Source organism: Salmo salar, chromosome 05 (genome assembly GCF_965601325.2).
Source record: "Salmo salar chromosome 05, fSalSal1, whole genome shotgun sequence".
Lineage (NCBI taxonomy): Eukaryota > Metazoa > Chordata > Actinopteri > Salmoniformes > Salmonidae > Salmo > Salmo salar.
Genome location: NC_138295.1, coordinates 66271375 through 66297437, shown reverse-complemented (window position 1 = coordinate 66297437; position 26063 = coordinate 66271375). Strand labels below are relative to the sequence as shown.

General features: G+C 42.3%; 1 protein-coding gene across 2 annotated transcripts; it reads left to right on the top strand.

The window, feature by feature from the left end:
* The first annotated feature begins 1032 nt into the window (after positions 1-1032).
* Positions 1033-26056, top strand: LOC106605517 (sodium- and chloride-dependent transporter XTRP3). Of its 2 annotated transcripts, XM_014201257.3 has the most exons (12): positions 1033-1323; positions 8520-8808; positions 11540-11680; positions 12335-12426; positions 12698-12925; positions 18136-18246; positions 18613-18854; positions 19389-19551; positions 20226-20430; positions 21151-21310; positions 21953-22118; positions 22357-26056. In XM_014201257.3, the coding sequence occupies exons 2-12, from the start codon at positions 8682-8684 to the stop codon at positions 22522-22524; spliced, it is 1803 nt and encodes a 600-aa protein (XP_014056732.1). In that variant the 5' UTR covers positions 1033-1323; positions 8520-8681; the 3' UTR covers positions 22525-26056. The 2 variants fall into 2 exon arrangements, with proteins under 2 accessions (XP_014056732.1, XP_045574569.1); XM_045718613.2 differs by lacking the exon at positions 1033-1323 and having other exon boundaries at positions 7431-8808.
* The last annotated feature ends 7 nt before the right edge of the window (positions 26057-26063 follow it).

The following is a 26063-nucleotide window of genomic DNA, read 5'->3' as shown; positions in this document are numbered from 1 at the left end:
TGTAAAATGTGTATAAGATATATAAACTGAAGGTAGAAGCCTAAGTGTTATTGTTTATTAGTTTATTCCAATTGGGGAAAGGGTTGTAGTGTTTGCGGGGAATAATAAAGGTATATTCTAAAAAAAAGTATGTATGTCTATATAGGTATGTGTATGTTTATATGTGTATATGTATACATGCGTGTATGTATATGGATATATATATTTACCCCCAAAATAAATGGGGGATTTGAAATGATGCAGACAATTACATTGATGGAAGCAACATTCTTTCCTCAATATTAAGCTGATCCACCCCTAAACATTTTTTATTTTTAAATCAAAAAATCCTTTGACAGTGATGACCTTGAAAACACACAAGACTGATAGCTATGTTCAACAAGTATATTATTCTTCCTGCTTTATCTAGCTCTATTTGGGATATTTTACCTTGCCTTGCTGATGCAGTCCGGGATCGTAAGCACTTACAAATTCTTAACATATTGTCTGAATAATTGGAATTCATAACATATCATACCATTTTCTTTTTGCAATTGGTTACATATCATATGAAATGGATGATTTTTTTATTGTAATTTGTTTTATTTAACCTTTATTTAACCAATGATGTAGTACACAATTGAGTACAATTTTCGTGACTGTTTATGGCTGGTGAGCACTACTTTAAAAACTACTGGTTGAAATTATAAAAAACCTTTGGAGCATCACTTTAATTTGCACAAACTGCATTTGAAGTTGCATGTGATCCTAATCACTTCATCATCAGACGTTTCTCATGATGAACTGCGTGCGCAACTTTTAAAGACGTGTAAATGGATGATTGTAATGACCCCATTGTACTCATTGCTTGAGCCCACATGGATAGCATTATGGAGGAATTTCTCTGAGCTAGCCTACTGGAATATTTTCGCCGCGCCCACTCAAAACAGCGTTTCGCTCACTGATGGAGCGGGAGAAAGAACTAACCAATGGGAAGCAAGCGCCCAGCCCACGTCGAACTCTCGCATCCATCCGTGGAGTGGAAAAATCCATCCCAAACAAGAGGAGGACCATAACCTGCAATTGTCTGTCTGCGAAGTCAGAAACGGAGCATATTTCATACATAAACTAAATGTGTTGAAGGAGAACATTTGATTACATACCGCAGTTGATTAAAGTAGATTTGTTTGTTTAATTCATATAATGTTGTGTGCGCAGAACGACTGATTTTTTTGAGCGATAAGAAAAAGGTAGAATTATTAATAAAACCTATAATTTGCTATAATTTGCTTGTTTATCGTTCAAGCAGATAGGAAGAGAACACTCCCGCCTGCGTATACAAAGGTAATATCAAACAGATTTTTATTGTGATCTATCATTGCATGCAAATTAACTTGAAGAATGCTTCTGTAATATTCAAATATGCCATTGATCAAGAGCATTGTTGATCAATAAAAATTATATTTTACAGAATTGAACCTCGAGGCTAGAATATCTTCCACTTTTCTGTGTTACTGGTGTTCTTTGATTTATGGTAACATGTCCAAGTGCATGTGACGGACATATTGACAAGTGAGGGGGTACAATAAAAAAACGTAATGTTGGTTACATTGTGGTGGTGGGTGTTTTAAAGTGGCTACTATCAGTTATAGCTGCTTCATTTGGCCATATGAATGCATGTAGGCTTTTCACTTATTTCTACATTTCTCTCCTTGTTTTATTTATCACTGTTTGTACACAGTATCGTTTTTATTTTACCGTCTGTCTCTCTGTCGGTCTGCATTAATTCATTCATCTCACCCTTGTTCCTTCCAACAACCTATTGATAAATCCATTATATCCTGCATGGATAAAGCTAGAGACATAAGCATGGACAGCCATGGATGATGTTGCTGGTTTTACTGGAGAACATTCTCGGTCTCATGCTCAGGCCCTATCATGTTTGTCCTGAGTTGGTGTGAAGAGGGGTGAGAAAGAGCCCCACTATGGAGCCAGGGAGGGGTCTGGGGTCGGGGGCTGGAGACCCTTCCTCCATTCACATCCTCCAGCTCACAGGGGGGTACAACTTTTCACAAATGGAACTGTGGGATAGTGTAGGTCTGTGAAGTGACTCAATAGTTCTGTTAGACTCTGGTTAACATGTTTGTAAGATTTGACTAGGGTCTGGAAGGAATAGCTAGATACTTAGGGAAGGATCCTGCTAAAGTTTAGCTGGTAGGATATCCAAGGATCTTACATGATCCCTGGAAATATTACAGCAGGTTTTGTTTCCAAATGTCATGTCCATCAATAAACAAGTATAGGTTTATAATTGACCAAGCCTGTTCTTTTTCTATCAGTTGTTGGAAAATGTTTCTGACTTCTACGGTCACCCTTTGTCTGCCCTAATCAAGAGTAAGACTTATCTGCTTATTCCTGTAGATGGCAGTGCTGTGTTGCGTTTGAAATGACCACATATTGTCGATACAGTATCACATCTACCATTGGATCAGATCAAATACCCACTAAAATTAAAAAGAGAAAAATAACTCCTTGAAAAAGATGCTATTATGACTATAGAATTGTATTATTATGGAGATAAAACCTTCACCACAATCAGTCAAACTAACTGACCAAAACTCTTACTAACTTAAATCCCTGGTATAGAGCTTTGGACCTGATAAGGCTTAGTGGTGGCAGCCTCATTGAAAAGCACTGTGGGTTTTCTGGTTGAGTTGAGCCATAAACTTTATATTTCCATATATAGAGAGAGTTCGGCCAGGTTTTAGAACGGCTGCCATGTTAGCGCCCAAATGGAACTTAATTCTTGAAATGTTGATGATGTAACAGTACGAGAACGCATCTGACAATTCCCTATGAAATTACCTGCTGTAAACAAGCAAAACAGAGCAGCGAATTAAACAGACGTTTTTATTGATTAGCATTCAATATGTATCCAAGTCTGTACTGTATTGTGCTGACAACAAATTGCATATCTGCTTTCACTGGAAATCTTCATAGGTTTTGAAAACTATCAGAAATAAACAGCACAATGTGGAAGTGTCAAATTATCACTTAGCAACAGTTATGGAGGAGAAAGTGGCGCTGTCGGAATGTTCAGATAGAAACCGCATTGGCCCAACTCTACATATATGGCTCTGGTATTTCCATAGTCCAGTCTTTGCCTTGAAACATTGGTGAATGTGTCAGAACCCCATCCCAAACAAATAATGGACAGAAACAACTGAACAACAATATCTCTACACACAGAGGGGAGCTGACATGGTTTCCATGGCAAACATCAGTTCTGGGTGTTTTGTCACCGAGGAGTAGTACACCCTCTGGCCAGATTTTCCCACGCGGGGCGAGCCAAGAGTCATGCTGCCCTGATGGTGTTCCTGACCAATACCATTAGCAGGCAGCAACACATGTGACTCAGGTACTATACTTGATCTTAGCCAAAAGGTAATGCAGTGGCGTGCTGTGGTGTGACGCTCACATAAAAAAGGATCTGTAAGCAATTCTATTTCATTGTAAATAAACAAGTGTCAAATTGTGATTGTGGGAAAACATAAACAATACACACATTAAGTGTATGCAAATTACCTCAACTGGTCAACCCATCTTGTGACAAGTGTACAAAATTTAAGAGCAGACTGGGCACATTGCTTGGAGAGACAGAACGGCCGTGTGTCAAAGATCCTTTGAGAGACAAAGATCCATTGAGAGAACTGTTATGTAACGGCGTCTTAACTTTACAGACAGTCTGTACCGCAACAGTCACTAATTGTCCATTGTTGCCAAGGCTATGGGCCAGCGAGGAGTTGCCCCTCGTTCCTGTAGCATTTCTGTACTGAGCAGGCATGGGGTCTCTGTTCCTCGCAGCAGCCACAGCGACGAGATGTCAGGACCTGTTAAAGCATTTATTGTCAGAACCCTAACCCAGATGGACTGTGCCTCACTGTGGTGGATGTTTTGTCCAGATCTTTCCGGTCAGATCTGTCCCAATCCCAGGCAGCCTCCGGCCTCTGGCCTTTCTGCTTTTTATTTGGAAGGATGTGACCAGTTGAAAGCTCATCTGGGTTACAGACAAGAGGATATGATGTTGACCTCCCGCGAGCCGTTCTTGCTAAATTCCACATCTGTCGACAAAACATGCCCCCTCTCCCCCAACCCCCCTCCTATTGTACAGTTGAAGTCGGAAGTTTACATACACTTAGGTTGGAGTCATTAAAACTAGTTTTTCAACCACTCCACAAATTTCTTGTTAACAAACTCACTGTATCACAATTCCAGTGGGTCAGAAGTTTACATACACTAAGTTGACTGTGTCTTTAAACAGGTTGGAAAATTCCAGAAAATGATGTCATGGCTTTAGAAGCTTCTGATAGGCTAATTGATCTCATTTGAGTCAATTGGAGGTATACCTGTGGATGTATTTCAAGGCCTACCTTCAAACTCAATGCCTCTTTGCTTGACATCATGGGAAAATCTAAAGAAAAAGGACAAGACCTCAGAAAAAAATTGTAGACCTCCACAAGTCTGGTTCATGCTTGGGAGCAATTTCCAAACGCCTGAAGGTACCACGTTCATCTGTACACGCAATAGTATGCAAGTATAAACACCATAGGACCACACAGCCATCATACCGCTCAGGAAGGAGACACATTCTGTCTCCTAGAGATTAATGTACTTTGGTATGAAAAGTGCAAATCAATCCTAGAACAACAGCAAAGGACCTTGTGAAGATGCTGGAGGAAATTGGTACAAAAGTATCTATATCCACAGTAAAACGAGTCCTATATCGACATCGCTCAGCAAAGAAGAAGCCAATGCTCCAAAACTGCCATAAAAAAAGCCAGACTACGGTTTGCAACTGCACATGGGGACAAAGATCGTACATATTTTAGAAATATCCTCTGGTCTGATGAAACAAAAATAGAACTGTTTGGCCATAATGACCATCATTATGTTTGGAGGAAAAACGGGGAGGCTTGCAAGCCGAAGAACACCATCCCAACCCTTAAGCACAGGAGTGGCAGCATCATGCTGTGGGGGTGCTTTGCTGCAGGAGGGACTGGTGCACTTAAAAAAATGGATGGCTTCATGAGGAATGAAAATTATGTGGATATATTGAAGCAACATCTCTAGATATCAGTCAGGAAGTTAAGGCTTGGTCGCAAATGGGTCTTCCAAATGGACAATGACCCCAAGCATACTTCCAAAGTTGTGGCAAAATGGCTTAAGGACAACAAAGTCAAGGTATTGGAGTGGCCATCACAAAGCCCTGACCTCAATTCTCATAGAAAATTTGTGGGCAGAACTGAAAAAGGGTGTGCTAGCAAGGAGGCCTACAAACCTGACTCAGTTACACCAGCTCTGTCAGGAGGAATGGGTCAAAATTCACCCAACTTATTGTTCGAAGCTTATGGAAGGCTACCCGAAACGTTTGCCCGAAGTTAAACTATTTAAAGGCAATGCTACCAAATACTAATTGAGTGTATGTAAACTTCTGATCCACTGGGAATGTGCTGAAATAAATAATTCTCTCTACTATTAATCTGACATTTCACAATCTTAAAATAAAGTGGTGATCCCAACTGACCTAAGACAGGAAATTTTTACTAGGATTAAATGTCAGGAATTGTGAAAAACTGAGTTTAAATGTATTTGGCTAAGGTGTATGTAAACTTCCGACTTCAACTGCAAATATGCAGGCTGGGTTGCTTTTCTGTCCTGCGTTTTCTCTTTCCTTCAGACATTCTCCCTCCTACCTCCACCCCAATGATCACGCCACACCAGTCCCGTAGGCGTCTTCCTTAACTGTCCAACTAGGACCATTATGAAATCCAAAATAAACACAGCTAATGCATCAGAGAGGGGGATGTCATCTGGGACAAATAGCAATGCGTTTGTGTTATGTCAGTGGGGAGCAATGGAAAACAGAATTCAGCTCAATTATACAGCTGCACCCCTTACTGTGAACCCCTCTCTGAACCCCACCCCTCTTCCGAACCCCAACCCACCCGTAACCACTCCTGCTGTTGCCTCATACAGCTCCTCCAACATGGTCCCATGGCCTCCCTCCACGACCCTTGAGTCCCAACTGGACAGCTCCGACCATTAACTCCTGTTGTGTCCCATTTAGGGCTGAGATGTGAGTTCTACACCTGTCGCTGTTTGAGCAGAGCCCAGTCTTCCACCAAAACGACACCCCCAACCTCCCTTCCTTCCCTGACAAACGGTTCCACCAGCCTCAGCCTCATATGGTGTCACGCCCTGGCCATAGAGAGGGTTTTATTCTCTATTTTGGTTAGGCCAGGGTGTGACTAGGGTGGGCATTCTATGTCCTTTTTTCTATGTTTTGTATTTCTTTGTTTTGGCCGGGTATGGTTCTCAATCAGGGACAGCTGTATATCGTTGTCTCTGATTGGGAGCCATACTTAGGTAGCCTGTTTTCCTTTGGGGTTTGTGGGTGGTTACTTTCTGTTTAGTTGATGTTCCTGACAGAACTGTTTGGCTGTCATTCATTTTTCTTGTTTTGTTTAAAGTGTTCTATTAAAAGTTTATGATGAGCACTCAACACGCTGCGCCTTGGTCTACTCCCTTCGACAGCCATTATAGAACCACCCACCAAACCCAAAGGAAAACAGGCTGCCTAAGTATGGCTCCCAATCAGAGACAACGATATACAGCTGTCCCTGATTGAGAACCATACCCGGCCAAAACAATGAAATACAAAACATAGAAAAAAGGACATAGAATTCCCACCCTAGTCACACCCTGGCCTAACCAAAATAGAGAATAAAACCCTCTCTATGGCCAGGGCGTGACAGTAACCCCCCCCCCCCCCCCAAAGTTGCAGACTCCAGCCGAAAAACCTGACTCTAAAGGGGAGGGTCCGGGTGGGCCTTCCTTACGGCGGCGGCTCTGGTGCGGGACGTGGACCCCGCTCCACCTTCGGCTTGGCCCACTTAGGTGGCGCCTCTGGAGTGGGGACCCTCGCCGCCGAACCCGGACTGGGGACCCTCGCAGCGGGCCCCGGACAGGCAGGCGACTCTGGCAGCTCCGAACTGGCGGGCGACTCTGGCAGCTCCGGACAGGCGGGCCTACTGGCTTAAATAGCCCAACTAACAAGCCTAAATGAAAACAGGTGAAACTAATTAGACAAAACAAACAGAAAGGGAAAAAGGGATCGGTAAGGAAGTCCACCGACAGGTGAGACCACGGCCGTTGTGGAACGGGGAGGGATTGTAACTTCCCTCTAGGAAGGTGCCTAGGAGCCTTACACTGGTGGCCCACCTTGGCTAAGGACGTGAGGTCTGTCTCTTCCTGTTCGATGTGCGCCCAGACTGACAGTATGTGTCATGACTGACTGTATATGTGATTTGGAGCCCAAAGACTTGACACTCTCGTCCCGCTCCATTGCAGCCCCGTCGATGTGGATGGGAGAGTGCTCGACTCCCTCCCAAAATGTTTTTCCTGTAGTCCACGATCAGCTCCTTGGTCTTACTGACGTTGAGGAAGAGGTTGTTGTCCCGGCGCCACACTGCCAGGTTACTGACCTCCTCCATGTAGGCTGTCTCATCGTCGTCGGTGATCAAGCATACCACCATCGTGTCATCAGTAAACTTGCAAACTTGATGATGGTGATGGTGTTGGAGTAGAGCAACACCATTGCGATTGAGGAGTAACTCTCTAGGCTAATGTCAGAGTGTACTATACTTGTCCCTCTTGTGAAAGGACTGTACGTTATTAAGCTCTCGGCCATAGCTCTTTAGAGGGGGTTTCAGGGAAATCTGTAGATAGACACAAGGTCAGCGAGAACATACCCCTGGAGGACTTCCTCTCTCACTCTCTCTGATTGTCTCCTTTTCCTTTCTTTTGGTTCTATCTTTCATCCTTTTATTTGTACTGTATCGTCACTGTGTGTGATACTGTATATTCACTCATTTGTACGTGTACAATTTTTGCTCTCTCATGATTATTTTTTCCTCTGCATTGCTTTTTAATTTAAATGCAATAAAACTGTAATGGATATGTTCCTTTTTAGATTGAAGAATGTGCCTTACTGATTGACTTCTTACAGAAAACAGCCATTTGAATCACTGACACCTTAACATTGTGGTTGTGCTGTTTTTGCACATCGGACTCCAGTACTATATTTGAAGTTGTATGAACAGTAAAAAGGAAAATAAATACATTATTTCCAGCACTGAATCTTGCACTGTGAAGTCCATTGTACAAAAGCAAACACATGCTATCTGAAGCTTACCCTAAGGAATATAAAATGAATTGGCGATGGTCCACTGTCTCTATGACAGGCTTATAAGCTCAGGTTTTTAAGAAGAGCTGTGAAAATTAAACATTCACCTGGGTTACATAAACTCCAATAAACTCTCTAGCCTATGCCTACAGTACTTAACACGTTAGTCCCTCCCTCTCAAATTGGGGGACCTCAGTAGAATGGGCAAGCGTTCTATAAACTCCATGCTATTTGTTCAACCATTGCAAATAGGACTCATACAGCCTCCTGTTGAAACACTTTCCCTGTTTCCCAGACGCTGTCATTGGATTTGTTCTACTATCCAGACAGGAGTGCCATCCCTACTCCCGGTATTTCAGACAGGCTTACTGACTGTCAAGGTTGTCCACCAGCACCGCACTGCTACCGACTCGACCAGACCTGAAAATTGGCTTGATTGTGTGCTCAGGACGCAACGATGGGGAAGGACGCCGCAAGAGCAGAGTGGGACAATCCCATGCAATTTGTCCTGGCTTGTGTATCATACGCGGTTGGACTGGGAAATGTGTGGCGTTTTCCATACTTGTGTCAAATGCATGGCGGGGGTAAGCAATATTTATTTATTGTTTAGGTGCAGCGCATAGCCTAATTTATGGTTTAATCCATAATATATTGTACATTTAGGCCAACAGTTATTTTTGATTAAATATAGAACTGCAATATTGGACACTGTGTAAAATTAATGAATACAATTAGTGTTTACTGATTAAAAGTGGTAATGTAGGCTTTATGAATAGCCAGTCAGTGCCCAATTTATTCACCTTTATCCATGCGCAATGGTGCACTAATGTTGTGCGGTTGTAGAATGGGTTAGTTATTATTTTACCCTGGGTGAAACGTTATCAGTTTATTATCCATTTACATGGAATCGGAATGATTACTATATTGGTTAGAGTCAGTCACATTGTTAAACATTTCTAGTGAGTGAAGGTGTTACTGTGCAGCCTTTTGTTTTCTTCCTCTAAAAGTTAATGGTGCAGGAAATGTGCAATGGTTTAAAAAAATTCTCACTTAGTTGTTAGTTCAATTTGTATTTTTCATTTTCTCCCCATAAGTCACTGAGAACCGTTAGTCCACTAAAAAACAGAGGGTATGGATGTACCAAAGCGCACACATAAAGGAGCTTTCAAAAGCGCAAGCATAAAATAGCTTTCCACTCCAAGTTTGGATTCCTACAGATCCCATTTTTAACCCTTAACAGGCCCCGTTGTTTATCACAGAATAACAATGGATCAACATTTGCTTTTACATTTAGCTTTTAATGGTCTCAACTGATTGCAAAGTTTTACAACAGGTGTTATGATGTGTTCTTCCATTCATAGATTCCTAGAAAATGTTCACATACAGGAGACTCCTTGATGCCTCTGTTGCTTTAAGGCCAATATGTCCATTCCATAAATACAGGTGTGGTATGCAAGTAGAATTATTCTGTATTTATTATTGTAGAGTTATTGCCTTAAAATGTAACTGTAACTCTTATAAGCATAGTGTCCCACTTCTTGAAAGCGAAAGCTCTAACCTTTAGCTCATTGAGGATGTTGCCTGTAAGCCATGGCTTTTGGTTGGGATATGTACCTACGGTCACTGTGGGGACGACGTTGTTGATGCACTTATTAATGAAGCCGTTGACTGATGTGGTAAACTCCTCATTGTTATCGGATGAATCCCGGAACATATTCCAGTCTGTGCTAGCGAAGCAGTCCTGTAGCTTAGCATCTGGTTCATCTGACCACTACTGTATTGAGTGAATCACTGGTACTTCCTGTTTGAGTATTGGTACTTCTTGTTATTAAATGTTATACCCTTGATCAAAGAATAATGAAGGAAGCACTGCACTGCACCCTTTCTTTCCATTAATATATAGGGAGAAGAAATATGCAACAGAATACAAGGACCGAGACCACATTAATTATGTAAATGAAATAGAACTATTAAGAATGAGAAGACATTTTCAAGGGTTCAATTCTCGGGCGGACTATTTTCTCTGTATATATCAACGATGTCGCTCTTGCTGCGGGTGATTCCCTGATCCACCTCTACGCAGACGACACCATTCTGTATACATCTGGCCCTTCTTTGGACACTGTGTTAACTAACCTCCAAACGAGCTTCAATGCCATACAACACTCCTCCCGTGGCCTCCAACTGCTCTTAAACGCTAGTAAAACCAAATGCATGCTATTCAACCGTTCACTGCCCGCATGACTAGCATCACTACTCTGGACGGTTCCGACTTAGAATATGTGGACAACTACAAATACCTAGGTGTCTGGCTAGACTGTAAACTCTCCTTCCAGACTCATATTAAACATCTCCAATCCAAAATTACATCTAGAATCGGCTTCCTATTTCGCAACAAAGCCTCCTTCACTCATGCCGCCAAACATACCCTCATAAAACGGACTATCCTACTGATCCTCGACTTGCTCTAGTCGGTTGGCGTCGCTACATATTCGTCGCCAGACCCACTGGCTACAGGTTATCTATAAGTCTATGCTAGGTAAAGCTCCGCCTTATCTCAGCTCACTGGTCACCATAACAACACCCACCCGTAGCACGCACTCCAGCTGGTATATCTCACTGGTCATCCCCAAAGCCAACACCTCTTTGGCCACCTTTTCTTCCAGTTCTCTGCTACAAATAACTGGAACGAATTGCAAAAATCTCTGAAGCTGGAGACTTATATTTCCCTCACTAACTTTAAACATCAGCTATCTGAGCAGCTAACCGATCGTTGCAGCTGTACATAGCCCATCTGTAAGTAGCCTACCCAATCTACCTACTTCATCCCCATATTGTTTTTATTTACTTTTCTGCTCTTTTGCACACCAGTATTTCTACTTGCACATCATCATCTGCTCATCTATCACTCCAGTGTTAATTTGCTAAATTGTAATTACTCCGCTACTATGGCCTATTTATTGCCTTACTTCCTCACGCCATTTGTACACACTGTATTTGGATTTTTTTTTTTTATTGTGTTATTGACAGTACGCTTGTTTATTCCATGTGTAACTCTGTGTTGTTGTTTGTGTCGCACTACTTTGCTTCATCTTGGCCAGGTCGCAGTAGTAAATGAGAACTTGTTCTCAACTAGCCGACCTGGTTAAATAAAGGTGAAATAGAAAAATGTCAATTAAAAAATAATTCTGGGTGTCATGTGAATCTGAAGCTCAGTGCATCACCTTATAGATCATGTGTGTGTTTTTGTCTCTGCTACTGCAGGTGTTTTGAATGGTAAAATATACTGTATGTGTGTCCTTTTTCTGTCCTCAGGTGGGTTCCTGATCCCATATATGCTCATGCTGGTCCTGTTGGGAGTACCCCTGTTCTACATGGAGTTAGCCATTGGCCAGAAGATGCGTCTGGGCAGCATTGGAGCATGGAGAGCTATTAGCCCCTATCTGGGGGGAGTGGGTGAGTACTGAATATATATATATATATATATATATATATAAATATATATAGTTCCAGTCAAAAGTTTGGACACACCTACTCATTCAAGGTTTTTTTTTAAACTATTTTCTACATTGTAGAATAATAGTGAAGATATCCAAAATGTGTTTAAAACTGTTTTGGTTACTACGTGATTCCATATGTGTTATTTCCTAGTATTGATGTCTTCACTATTATTCTACAAAGTAGAAAATAGTGTGTCCAAACTTTTGACTGGCACTGTATATATAATTTATTGATTTATTATTATTATTAATACTTTTTTGGACAGAGGGCACTGCACATAGAGTGCAACACATGTGTGGGTGCACATTGCCATTAAATAAAGTACATAAACGTGCCTATAATTTATCACATTACACATATTTAAATATATGGTTTTGAACATTTAGGCCAGTACTTTTGTGTCAAATGTACAGTGTTGGGGAAGCTACTCTAAAAATATAGTTTATAGTTTAAGCTACCAATTACTTCACACTGGAAGAAAAATATAGTTTACTTAACTAAAGTTACTTTGAAAAAGTAGTTCACTGCATACAAACTACTTTGTGAAAAATGATCAGATATTATCTGCTTATAGTTTAAAGTATCTGTTCGTGTCTCTGCTGGTTCCAGGTCTGGCCAGTGTTGTGACCTCCATGTACCTATGCCTCTATTACAACGTCATCAATGCATGGAGTTTCTGGTACATCTTTCATTCATTCCAGGTTAGTTCCAGTCTCACAATGGCAAAATTATCTTTATTTTACCTGCATTCAGATCTATGATGCGATCATAAAATGTGGACAATCTTCAATAACTTGTTACAATCTTATTACAAGGTGTATCAACAGGCTCACTCAGCTTTGAGGAGACACTGCTGGTCCTGTGCGGACTGTTTTGTTTGGAATCTTAGAAGACGCAGTTCATTGCTCTAGTGCTATCTGTAACGTCCTGTGCCTGACCTGACCTGTGCTGTTTCCTCCCACTCTGCTCCAGTCGGTCCTGCCATGGGCAGAGTGCCCGGTTAACAGCAACAAGACCGGCCCTGTGGAGGAGTGTGAGCGGGCCACGCCAACCCAGTACTTCTTCTACAGAGAGACCCTGGACATCTCCGGGTCCATCGAGGAGAACGGAGGAATTCACATGGGACAGGCGCTCTGCCTCCTGCTGGCCTGGATTATTGTCTACCTGTTCATCGTCAAGGGGGTCAAGTCCACCGGGAAGGTGAGAGGTCAGAGGTCAGCTCGGGAAAGATGGACAGGGTCAAGACAGTTATAGCACCCGTATGTCATGCTAGCTGCAGATCTAGTGGACGTAGGTCACTATCGTCTCTTTTGTCATACAGGCAACTGCCAAAAGAAAGGAAACACCAACATAAAGTGTCTTAATAGGTTATTGGGCCACCACGAGCCAGAACAGCTTCAATGCACCTTGGCATAGATTCTATAAGTGTCTGGAACTCTATCGGAGGTATGCAGCACCATTCTTCCACGAGAAATTCTATTTGGTGTTTTGTTGATGGTGGTTGCAGGCGCCGCTCCAGAATCTCCCATAAGTGTTCAATTGGGTTGAGATCTGGTGAATGAGATGGACATGGCATATGGTTTACATCGTTTCATGCTCATCAAACTATTCAGTGACGCCTCATGCCCTGTGGATGGGGGCATCGTCGTCCTATGGGGGCATAGCCATGGTGGCAAAAATAATGACCTGCCCAGTATGGGATGTTAATTGCTTAATTAACTCAGGAACCACACCTGTGTGAAAGCACCTGTTTTCAGTATACTCTGTATCCCTCATTTAGTCAAGTGTTTCCTTTATTTTGGCAGTTACCTGTATTTTTACTGAGCAGAGGAAAACAGTCAGCTGAGAGGTGACCTCGATAACAAAGGAAAGGGTCAAGAAAGTTATTCGTAATGGCGAGACAAGGTACAAACAGTTCAATATTCTATATGGTCAGATAGTTGTCCATCAAGGCATGGCAAATAAAACAATCAAAGTTTGTGGCTGCAGAGTTTGCCAACTCTGAATGATGGGGCAGGGAAAGGGGAAGCAGATCCAATGGGTCTTTACTGAACTGAGGAAAACATCAGCTGAGAGAGTGAGGGGGCAACATAGGAAAGTTTTGAAAACCTTGGCCTACTTCATTACAAAACTATTTAGAGTGGGAGTCTCTGAGGAGACAAGCCAGGGTGAAAGTAAAGGGTACTGTGTCAACACAGACAGAGAACTGTTTTCTGGTCTGCTGTTCACAGTGGACTCATGGCAGAACTGGTGTTATGGGCGGGCCCCAGGGGGCCTGGCCCGCCCTGCAGTACCTCCTTGCCAGTCCAAATAAAATATTGAAATTGTAATAATTTATTTGACCGGAGACACGCACGGACACAAAGATGCATCAATCTCAGATCTCAATCTCAGACATTCATGTCTCCGTATGTGTAGACCATGTATCTGATGCTCTCTGGACAAAAGGAGTATGGCATGTCTTACCTTTTCTGTCCAGACAGCATCAGATACATCTGCTCCATTTTTTACATTTACATTTTTACATTTTAGTTATTTAGCAGATGTTCTTATCCAGAGGGCTTACTCACGCCAAAATTGATCCTGAATAAGCCCAATGTGTTTCTATGGGCGTAATATGCAGACATAAGCTTGTCGCCTACATTCCCGCCTTTGGGACCACGACTCGCATTGTTAGTGCAGAGATGAGAATCTCGTCATTATATACAAATCTCTGGTTTCAGCCACTTGCGAATTAGAAAGGAAACAGTGCACTGTTCGGTGCTGGCTTCCCCTAAAGTAAATAGATTTTTTGCCAAAATAATATAATTACTCCTGTCTAAATAAAAAAATAAAAAAGACTTTACCAGAGAGCTTGACTTAGCCACAGAGGATCATTAGTTTCTTCATTTTTTAAACTAGCTGTGGATTGTTTCAAATCACAAGTGCTGTAGGCCTATGCCTATTTGGGAAGCCAGCAATTTGGGCAGCGCGCATGACAATTGTCACGCCCTGACCTGAGAGAGCCGTTTTTCTCTGTTTGGTTAGGTCAGGGTGTGACATGGGGTGGGCATTCTATGTTTTCTATTTCTTTGTGTTTAGCCGAGTATGGTTCCTAATCAGAGGCAGCTGTCTATCGTTGTCTCTGATTGGGAATCATACTTAGGCAGCCCTTTTTGTACAGCTCAGTAAAGCCTGCAGAACATGACGGTCGTTTTCCTTTGTTTGTTGTTTTGATTTAGTGTTCTGAGTTATAATAAATATTAATCATGAACACTCACCACGCTGCACCTTGGTCTCCTCTCTACGACAATCATCACAGCAATAGGCCTAGCTGATTTTTGAGTTGCAGATGCCAGTGAAAAGCATCTAAAATGTGTGAAGATACAGTGGGGGAAAAAGTATTTGATCCCCTGCCGATTTTGTATGTTTGCCCACTGATAAAGAAAGGATCAGCCTATAATTGTAATGGTAGGTTTATTTGAACAGTGAGAGACAGAATAACAACAAAAATATCCAGAAAAACGCATGTCAAAAATGTTATAAATTGATTAGCATTTTAATGACGGAAATAAGTATTTGACCCATCCTCAATCAGAAAGATTTCTGGCTCCCAGGTGTCTTTTATACAGGTAACGAGCTGAGATTAGGAGCACACTCTTAAAGGGAGTGCTCCTAACCGCAGCTTGTTACCTGTATAAAAGACACCTGTCCACAGAAGCAATCAATCAATCCGATTCCAAACTCTCCACCATGGCCAAGACCAAAGAGCTCTCCAAGGATGTCAGGGACAAGATTGTAGACCTACACAAGGCTGGAATGGGCTACAAGACCATCGCCAAGCAGCTTGGTGAGAAGGTGACAACATTTGGTGCGATTATTCGCAAATGGAAAAAACACAAAAGAACTGTCAATATCCCTCGGCCTGGGGCTCCATGCAAGATCTCACTTCGTGGGGTTGCAATGATCATGAGAACGGTGAGGAATCAGCCCAGAACTACACGGGGGGGATCTTGTCAATGATCTCAAAGCAGCTGGGACCATAGTCACCAAGAAAACAATTGGTTACACACTACGCCGTGAAGGACTGCAATCCTGCAGTGCCCGCAAGGTCCCCCTGCTCAAGAATACATATACATGCCCGTCTGAAGTTTGCCAATGAACATCTGAATGATTCAGAGGACAACTGGTGAAAGTGTTGTGGTCAGATGAGACCAAAATGGAGCTCTTTGGCATCAACTCAACTCGCCGTGTTTGCTGCCTATGACCCCAAGAACACCATCTCCACCGTCAAACATGGAGGTGGAAACATTATGCTTTGGGGGTGTTTTTCTGCTAAGGGGACAGGACAACTTCACCGCATCAAAGGGACGATGGACGGGGCCATGTACCGTCAAATCTTGGGTGAGAACCTCCTTCCCTCAGCCAGGGCATTGAAAATGGGTCGTGGATGGGTATTCCAGCATGACAATGACCCAAAACACACGGCCAAGGCAACAAAGGAGTGGCTCAAGAAGAAGCACATTAAGGTCCTGGAGTGGCCTAGCCAGTCTCCAGACCTTAATCCCATAGAAAATCTGTGGAGGGAGCTGAAGGTTCGAGTTGCCAAACGTCAGCCTCAAAACTTTAATGACTTGGAGAAGATCTGCAAAGAGGAGTGGGACAAAATCCCTCCTGAGATGTGTGCAAACCTGGTGGCCAACTACAAGAAACGTCTGACCTCTGTGATTGCCAACAAGGGTTTTGCCACCAAGTACTAAGTCATGTTTTGCAGTGGGGTCAAATACTTATTTCCCCCATTAAAATGCAAATCATTGTATAACATTTCTGACATGCGTTTTTCTGGACTTTTTTGTTGTTATTCTGTCTCTCACTGTTCAAATAAACCTACCATTAAAATTATAGACTGATCATTTCTTTGTAAGTGGGCAAACCAACAAAATCAGCAGGGGATCAAATACTTTTTTCCCTCACTGTAATGTGTCTTGAGTATCATTTAAAATGTTGAGACAAGAATAAGGGGACAGGTGTGTGGTGAAAATATGGGCATCTGCGTCTCTCTCCAGAATGCATGCACTCAGCTCTCAAGAATGTGCTCCAATGTCTTCCAACAATTATTGCACATTCATTGTTTTATTGTGTGAATTGTTTTCCCTTTGATTGCTTATTTTGATAAATTCCCCATTACATACAATATGTAACCAGTAGGCCTAATAAAGGTACCGTTAATCCCCGTAATTTGGTTACATACATTTCTGTTAATGCATGTATTACAGTCATTTACCATTCTCATTCTTGGAGTGGAAACGTTGTTTCCAGATTTCTCAACCTGCTACACTTGTGAGAAACAGGTTTTGGTTTATTTATGAGTTTTTTCAATGGATTTCGTTTGGAGTGCTCCATGTGAGCAATGAGCATGTGTATGGTTTCTCTGTCATAACATAGAGGGAGCGCACAAGTCTGAGCATGCCCTGTGGCTCAGTTGGTAGAGCATGGTGTTTGCAATGCCAGCATGGTGTGTGCAACACCAGGGTTGTGGGTTCAATTCCCACAGGGGGCCAGTACAATCTTTTTTTAAATAATACAAAAAAAATGCATGAAATTAAATGAAATGTATGCATTAACTACTGTAAGTCGCTCTGGATAAGAGCGTCTGCTAAATGACTAAAATGTATACAATGTTGCACTTCACTAGCGATAGGTCAAGACAGATAGAAAGGGAGGCAGACAGGAAGAGTAGAGAGATTAATGCGGATATCATCAGGATATTTTCTACTGTTTTCATTTGTTTTCGGCCTATTTGACTTAGTTGACGATGGAAGTTATAGGCATATTGCTGCATTGGCCTATAAGCTATCTCTGAGTTCCATGTTCTAATTTCTTTAGCTGCCAATGGATCACAATGTATCAAGGTGTCCATGTGGCAAAGGCTGGTGCTCTTGCATTAATTGAAATGTTTATTAACCACGTGATAGTAATTTTGAGAAACGAAAACCTTATCATTTAAATGAAGCTGTTCCACGAAAAATAACTGGCACGCAGATAGGTAGAAACGATAGGATAAATTGTAAGCCTCCCCAAACTTGAAACTCACGAGCTGCCTATGATGTTTATTATAACACACCAGAGGTCCCGTGAAAACTGATTCGTTCATGCTTCATAAACAGATGTAGATTAACAGTGAAATGGTTTCATACGGCCCTTCCCAACGATACAGAGAGAAATAATAGAAAAGTAATAACATCGTTATCAATTGATGGAAAGATATACACAAAGAAGTTCGCTTTCACCTACAACTTCACAGTAAATTCAGTGAGCAATATTATAAAACCATGGGAAAAGTGGGCCAAATCTGTGTTGGCAAACAGGCAATCAGTGCAGCATAGTTGAACTTTGACCCTGAATCCCCCTGCTGTTTCTACCCTCTCTAGGTGGTGTACTTCACAGCCACTTTCCCCTACCTGGTCCTCATCATCTACCTCATCCGTGGGGTCACCCTTCATGGAGCCATCAATGGTGTGAAGTACATGTTCACGCCCAAGGTATGAATGATTATATGAATGAAAGAATGTTATTGGTCAAATCAAATCTTATTGGTCACATACACATGGTTAGCAGATGTTGTGTAGCGAAATGCTTGTGCTTCTAGTACCGACAGTGCAGCAATATCTAACAAGTAATCTGAAATTCCACAACAACTACCTAATATACACAAATGTAAGTAAAGGGAGGGAATAAGAATATGTACATATAAATATATGGATGAGCAAAGAGAGAGCGTCATAGACGAGATGCAATAGATCTACGTTTTCACAGCCACGGTATGGTAGCTCATGTACATTGTTCTGTTCAATCCTGCTTTGCACGTGTGTGTGCTATTACTAATGTGTGTGTGTTTGCTGTCTCAGATGGAACAGCTGGCTAAGCCCACTACGTGGATCAACGCGGCCACTCAGATCTTCTTCTCTCTGGGCCTGGGCTTTGGATCCCTCATCGCCTTTGCCAGCTACAACCAGTACAACAACAACTTTGAGAAGCAGGCCATCGTTGTGTCCATGGTCAACAGTAGCACCTCCATCTTCGCCAGTATCGTCACCTTCTCCATCTATGGCTTTAAGGCCACCTTCAACTACGAGAGCTGCCTAGAGAGGTGAGGCCCTGGGTGGGGTCACGGTCTGGTTGGTTGTCTCAATGACTTTGGCATTGAACTTTCAACTCAGAGAAGTAGGTAACACCAGTCAGCAGCACTCATCCAGTACAAACGTAAACAATTCTAGGTCAAACATATACAATTAATTTAACGTCTGTAGACTGTAGCAGTTTCTGCAGACATACAGATGGAAGAGATGACAGGTGCTTGGACTGGGGAAAGCATTGGAATCTAGATCAGCAATGATAGGAATTATATAGGGGGCTAGATATACTGTATGATTCAGATCAGAAATGTCCTTTCCAGTGGCGTAGCATGCAGCCCCACTAGGCGGGGAGGTCCCAACCAAAAAATGTATAAATGTCATAAGCCATGGCAAAATGTTTAGAATATAAAACGGCTAAATCTTCTCTCAACCTCATGGCAAAATGCATAGAATTGGCCCCCCACCCCACCTAAAAAAAAATGTTTTCAGAGAAACTACGCTACACACTTGTCTTTTTCATGACACTGACATTTCTCTTCTTCTCCCAGGGTGCGACTGCTGCTCCTGAACACCTTTGATCTAGCAGAGGACACCATCAGTCTGGAGAATGTCAACCACTGGATCGCTGAGCTGAACAGGACACACCCAGAACAGTTTGCCAGTCTGGGAGGTAGGCTGGAGACCTGTGACCTAGAGGCTGAACTAGACACGGTAGGTCCTGATAACACACAACTCAAATGAACTAATAAACTCAAAAGGAAAACTTGTGCAAAATACTGATAAGACAACTTCATATACTAGTTCTCTTAATGCTCGATTCAATCTGAATCGCAGAAGTTCTGCGATATAGCGAGATTGATATTTAAAGGCAATGTTCCCACGTTCACGGTGACTGCATTCAGAGTAAATGCTGCATAAATTGTCTCAATCCGATCTTACCTTAAAATGTTTGCACTATAGCACAGAACTTCCGCAATATGGATTGAATCGAGCCCTTAATCTAACAAAATACCTCTGGTTTCCTGACAATATGTTATCATGTAGCAACAAAATAAATTAATTTCACTGTGAGGCAATAAAAACTTTACTCACCATTCTATAAATCTTTAATCTTTTAGTCATAGTTCAATGTCACCTATACAACTTTATTTGACTCTGTGGTGGTGGTAGTAAGATGTGGCAAATATCATTGGTTGTTGCAGTTACAATTAATGTTAATATTTAATTTTCAACGCTCTCCTGGATTTTCCATTTTGTCTTTAATAAACCATCCCACTTAAGTTTCCAATGGAGGAAAGCAAAAAATGAAATACTGACTTTAGCCACTTTTGCACTATGCAGGACTGAATATCCACTAAGCTCTCTCTCTCTCTCCCTCCTCCCAGGCTGTTGAGGGTACAGGCCTGGCCTTCATAGTGTACAGTGAGGCCATTAAGAACATGCCCGTGTCTCAGCTGTGGTCTGTGCTCTACTTCATCATGCTGCTGCTGCTGGGCATGGGCAGTATGCTGGGCAACGTCATCGCCGTCATCACCCCCCTCAGTGACTTGAAGATCATCAGCCGCTACATGAGCACCAAAACACTCAATGGTGAGAGAGAAGGGGTGATGAGGGTAAGGGTGGAAGGGGGGTTAGGGTTGAGCTAAGGTGTGGTCGTGAAGCTAGGTGTAGGGTTGACCCTTGACCTTTAGGTTGGTGTGTCTGTTCTGCCTGCTGCTTGAGTTAGGTGTGTGTGTGTGTGTGTGTGTGTGTGTGTGTGTGTGTGTGTGTGTGTGTGTGTGTGTGTGTGTGTGTGTGTGTGTGTGTGTGTGTGTGTGTGTGTGTGTGTGTGTGTGTGTGTGTGTGGTGTGTGTGTGTGTGTGTGTTTACATATCACAGTCGTAGTAAATAAATGTTTTCTTAATAAAGAAGTTATCAGCAAAGTCAGTGCTAGTAGGAAAAGACAAGTTAATTTTTTTTTTGAATGTGTTATTATCTTATTTAAGATATTATTTGATGAGATAGGTTTTCAGACATTTTCAAAAGATGGGCAGGGACTCTACTGTCCTAACATCGAGGGAAGCTGGTACAACCATTGGATTGCCAGGACAGAGATAAGCTTGGACTAGGCTGAGTGGGCCAATCCTCTAGGTTTGGTGTGTGTGTGACTAACAGGTGTGTTGTCATATCCTGTACATCTGGTGTGCGTGTGTGTGACTAACAGGTGTGTTGTCATATCCTGTACGTCTGGTGTGTGTGACTAACAGGTGTGTTGTCATATCCTGTAGGTCTGGTGTGTGTGACTAACAGGTGTGTTGTCATATCCTGTAGGTCTGGTGTGTCTATTCTGCCTGCTGCTTGGCCTGGGCTTCACCACCCGCTCTGGGAACTACTGGTTCACCATGTTCAACGACTATGGAGCCACCTTCTCTCTGCTCTTCATCGTGCTCATCGAAGTTATCACCGTCTGCTACATATATGGCATCAAAAGGTGTGTGTGTGCATAATATTGACAATGAAGAATGACTAATTTCAGAAGCTTTCTAAGCATCATCACCTTTGCTGTGTGAAATCAGAAAAACTAGCACATCTCGTCATATAGTACCTTATCTCCAAGAAACAATAGTTGAGCTGACATTATTTGAAACAGTTTCTACTTGAGAATGTGTAGCCCTACTGCAGTTGTGTTAGCAGCCAGTAGAGTTCAATCTTTAAAGTACCTCATAAAAGCTGTATTGTGTCCAGTAATGCCAAACAACACTTAGCATAATAATCATCCACAAATACCTCACATTCCTTTCACTCTTCTCTCAGGCTTTTAACTTGGCTGTACTGTAGTTTTTTAAGTTGGGCTTGTACTGTTTATTAAAAGCAAAATGGCTTATGAAGCATATAAGCAATTTCTGTTGAATGTTGAATGAATGTTTAAACTAAAATACCAAGGTTGTCTTTTGCCCATACAAAATATATGAAAGTATTTTAGGGAAGGGAAAGGGGATACCTAGTGAGTTGCACAACTGAATGCATGCATCTTCTGCATTCAACCCAACCCCTCTGAATCAGAGCGGTGCGGGGGGCTGCCTTAATGGACATAGTCATCATGTCAATGCTCCTGCAACCTTTCCCTCTCCAGGTTTGAGAAGGATGTAGAAGACATGTTAGGTCATCGCCTTAACTGGTACTGGAAGATCATGTTGGCAGGAGTCAGTCCCATCCTCCTCATTGCACTATTCATCTTCTACATCGTCAACTATATCCAGGGAGGAACGCCCACATACCAGGCCTGGAACAAAGAACTGGTAAGGCCTCTTTATCTCCAATATCTTATCAATACCCCTGTCATTACACTAACAAGCACTCGGCCCAAAAAACTGGTAAGATAAGATAGTACTTTATTAATCCCCAAAGGGGGATTTGATTGTACCAGTCATACATGAATGAAAAGTACTGGAACAGAATATGCTGCTTCGGGTTTTATTCATGCACCCAGATACAATGTTGATCTCTGCCTGTCCTATTGTCTTCCCTCTCTTCCAGGGGAAGTCTGTGGTGACGGAGTATCCTCCCTACGCCCAAGCCTTCATCGGCCTCCTCCTAGCCTCCTCTGTCTGCTGTATCCCTTTGACGGCTCTCTACACCTACTGTAAGAAGAGGAACCTGGCCAGTGGGAAGAGAGAGCGCACTGTCAGCACTGTGTCAGCGTAAAGACTGACGTATTGGTTGACAGACGGAGTGACACAAGGCAGAGCTGCTACATTACGGCTCTGAGACTGACTGGACCCGCTAGTTATAGGATCGACTGATCGACAGCCTACCGTACGTATCATGGCTGTCTTAACAGAACAGTACCTCACTCTCCTGGTGCAGTGGTTCATGCCACACCACAAACCAAAGGCCCTGTTTCTCCCCCCGGGGCAGGCTGGCTCTACCGCTATGCTGCTGGTGGACAGACTGCCAGATCTGTACCTAGCATTAGGCCTAGTCGTCCTTTGGCAACTAACACTTACTGGGTGATAACTTTTGTTTTTTGTAGTTGTGGTTCTGAGCAGGGCTTAGAACTACATCCAAAATATTTCAGAAGTGAAGAACGAACAAACACAGTGAGGGAAAAAAGTATTTGATCCCCTGCTGATTTTGTACGTTTGCCCACTGACAAAGAAATGATCAGTCTATAATTTTAAATGCTAGGTTTATTTGAACAGTGAGAGACAGAATAACAACAAAATCCAGAAAAACGCATGTCAAAAATGTTATTAATTGATTTGCATTTTAATGAGGGAAATAAGTATTTGACCCTTCTGCAAAACATGACTTAGTACTTGGTGGCAAAACCCTTGTTGGCAATCACAGAGGTCAGACGTTTCTTGTAGTTGGCCACCAGGTTTGCACACATCTCAGGAGGGATTTTGTCCCACTCCTCTTTGCAGATCTTCTCCAAGTCATTAAGGTTTTGAGGCTGACGTTTGGCAACTCGAACCTTCAGCTCCCTCCACAGATTTTCTATGGGATTAAGGTCTGGAGACTGGCTAGTCCACTCCAGGACCTTAATGTGCTTCTTCTTGAGCCACTCCTTTGTTGCCTTGGCCGTGTGTTTTGGGTCATTGTCATGCTGGAATACCCATCCACGACCCATTTTCAATGCCCTGGCTGAGGGAAGGAGGTTCTCACCCAAGATTTGACGGTACATGGCCCCGTCCATCGTCCCTTTGATGCGGTGAAGTTGTCCTGTCCCCTTAGCAGGAAAAACACCCCCAAAGCATAATGTTTCCACCTCCATGTTTGACGGTGGGGTTGGTGTTCTTGGGGTCATAGGCAGCATTCCTCCTCCTCCAAACACGGCAAGTTGAGTTGATGCCAAAGAGCTCCATTTTGGTCTCATCTGACCACAACACTTTCACCAATTGTCCTCTGAATCATTCAGATGTTCATTGGCAAACTTCAGACGGGCATGTATATGTGCTTTCTTGAGCAGGGGGACCTTGCGGGCGCTGCAGGATTTCAGTCCTTCACGGCGTAGTGTGTTACCAATTGTTTTCTTGGTGACTATGGTCCCAGCTGCCTTGAGATCATTGACAAGATCCTCCCGTGTAGTTCTGGGCTGATTCCTCACCATTCTCATGATGATTGCAACTCCACAAGGTGAGATCTTGCATGGAGCCCCAGGCCGAGGGAGATTGACAGTTCTTTTGTGTTTCTTCCATTTGCGAATAATCGCACCAACTGTTGTCACCTTCTCACCAAGCTGCTTGGCGATGGTCTTGTAGCCCATTCCATCCTTGTGTAGGTCTACAATCTTGTCCCTGACATCCTTGGAGAGCTCTTTGGTCTTGGCCATGGTGGAGAGTTTGGAATCTGATTGATTGCTTCTGTGGACAGGTGTCTTTTATACAGGTAACAAGCTGAGATTAGGAGCATTCCCTTTAAGAGTGTGCTCCTAATCTCAGCTCGTTACCTGTATAAAAGACACCTGGGAGCCAGAAATCTTTCTGATTGAGAGGGGGTCAAATACTTATTTCCCTAATTAAAATGCAAATAATTATAGCATTTTTGACATGCGTTTTTCTGGATTTTTTTGTTGTTATTCTGTCTCTCACTGTTCAAATAAACCTACCATTAAAATTATAGACTGATAATTTCTTTGTCAGTGGGCAAACATACAAAATCAGCAGGGGATCAAATACCTTTATCCCTCACTGTACTCTTGTCAATGGTTTATTGTATTGTTTAAAGGCCCAGTGCAGTAAAAAACGTGATTTCCTGTGTTTTATACATATTTCCAGGCTATGAGGTTGGAATAATACTGTGAAATTGGGAAAATTATTATAATCCCTTTTAGTGTAAGAGCTGTTTGGTGGGATGGAGCGTGGTAAATTAGTTAATAGACCAATAAGAAAGAGAGATCCAAACCTCTGCATATAACAGCTTAGTTTTCTGTTTTCCCCTCCCCACTCAGACCACTCCAAGACAGTCCTAGCAAAATTCTTGCTTGAGAAATTTCTCTTTGCTAAGAAGCTATTTTGGTTTCTTTTTTACCATTTTAAATGAAAACAATCACAGTAAGGTACTTAATTGTAACCCATAAATTATTTGATATTGAGATAAAAACGTCTGCATTGGACCTTTAATGTTTAGCTTTCTGTAGCAGATTTTTGAGACACAGTGTGTCAACCCTCTTTATTTAAAGCTCCACAAAATGTTTAAGATATTTTTTCCCTTAAATGTCAGTATGGTGAAGTATTTTGTATGCCATTAGTTTACTGTAGATATTCTGTAGATTACTCAATGAGTTGTGAGATATGTTGAGTGCCTGGATGTACAAGCAGACCTTCGTCTGACTCGGTTATGACTGAATACAGTCCAACTGGTGTCAAATGACCAAGAACAACTTGTAGCAATAGCTGTATGTGATAGTGTTTGCAAACATGCTGATAATTTCACATATAACAAACAAATCTCGATGACCAAGACCATATGGGCTTTGTTGTCAATCCACCATCAGTGACTTCTAACCAGGATCATACTCAGTGGGGTGCAATGTAACGGAATGTTCAGATAGATATATATTCTGTAGAACATACACTATTCTCTCTCTAATGGAATTGAAAATCATGTCACCTCTATAGGAAGCATTTCTTTCTGCAACATTCACAGAACTTTTCCCCTCCTGAATGCGTGAAAGTTTCTGTGCTCTTCTAAATAGAAAGTATTGTAGTGTTGCACTGCTGTCATAGAATCCATATCAACTGGACTGAGGATACAGCCCAATGGCTATGCACCAACGTGCTGTGCATATTCACAAACAAAAACACAATGTAGGCCTATTCTTTTTACAGTCAAATGTATGGGCTTGCACAGAAACAATTGCCAAACATGTTGTGATACTGTGAGCATTTTTAATGGGAACAATTTGAAACAATAACAGGGGCGCAACTTTCACTGGGGACGGGGTGACATGCCCCCCCACATTCTGAAATTGCATTTATGTCTCCTGCCGGTTTTGTCATTGGAATGTGATACAAAATGAGGCAACTGTGTGCTTTAGGACCATGCAGAGGCCTCCGAGCGGTCGGGTAGGCTGTTTGGAGTGTTTATTATGTTGAATACAGGTTGGTGTTACTGTGAACCAAGTATTGGTGTGAACAATTATTATTTTAACTGTTGTACCACAACCATGTGTTTATGTTTTATAAGTAGTATTTTCTATGGTGAAATTATTAAAGACATGAAGACATTTTAACCATTGG

Coding starts and splice junctions, on each gene's coding strand:
- LOC106605517 (XM_014201257.3), top strand. CDS start 8,682: ATGGGGAAGGACGCCGCAAGAGCAGAGTGGGACAATCCCATGCAATTT. Junction 18,855..19,388: donor TACGAGAGCTGCCTAGAGAG/GTGAGGCCCTGG, acceptor TTCTTCTCCCAG/GGTGCGACTGCTGCTCCTGA. Junction 20,431..21,150: donor GAGCACCAAAACACTCAATG/GTGAGAGAGAAG, acceptor CATATCCTGTAG/GTCTGGTGTGTCTATTCTGC.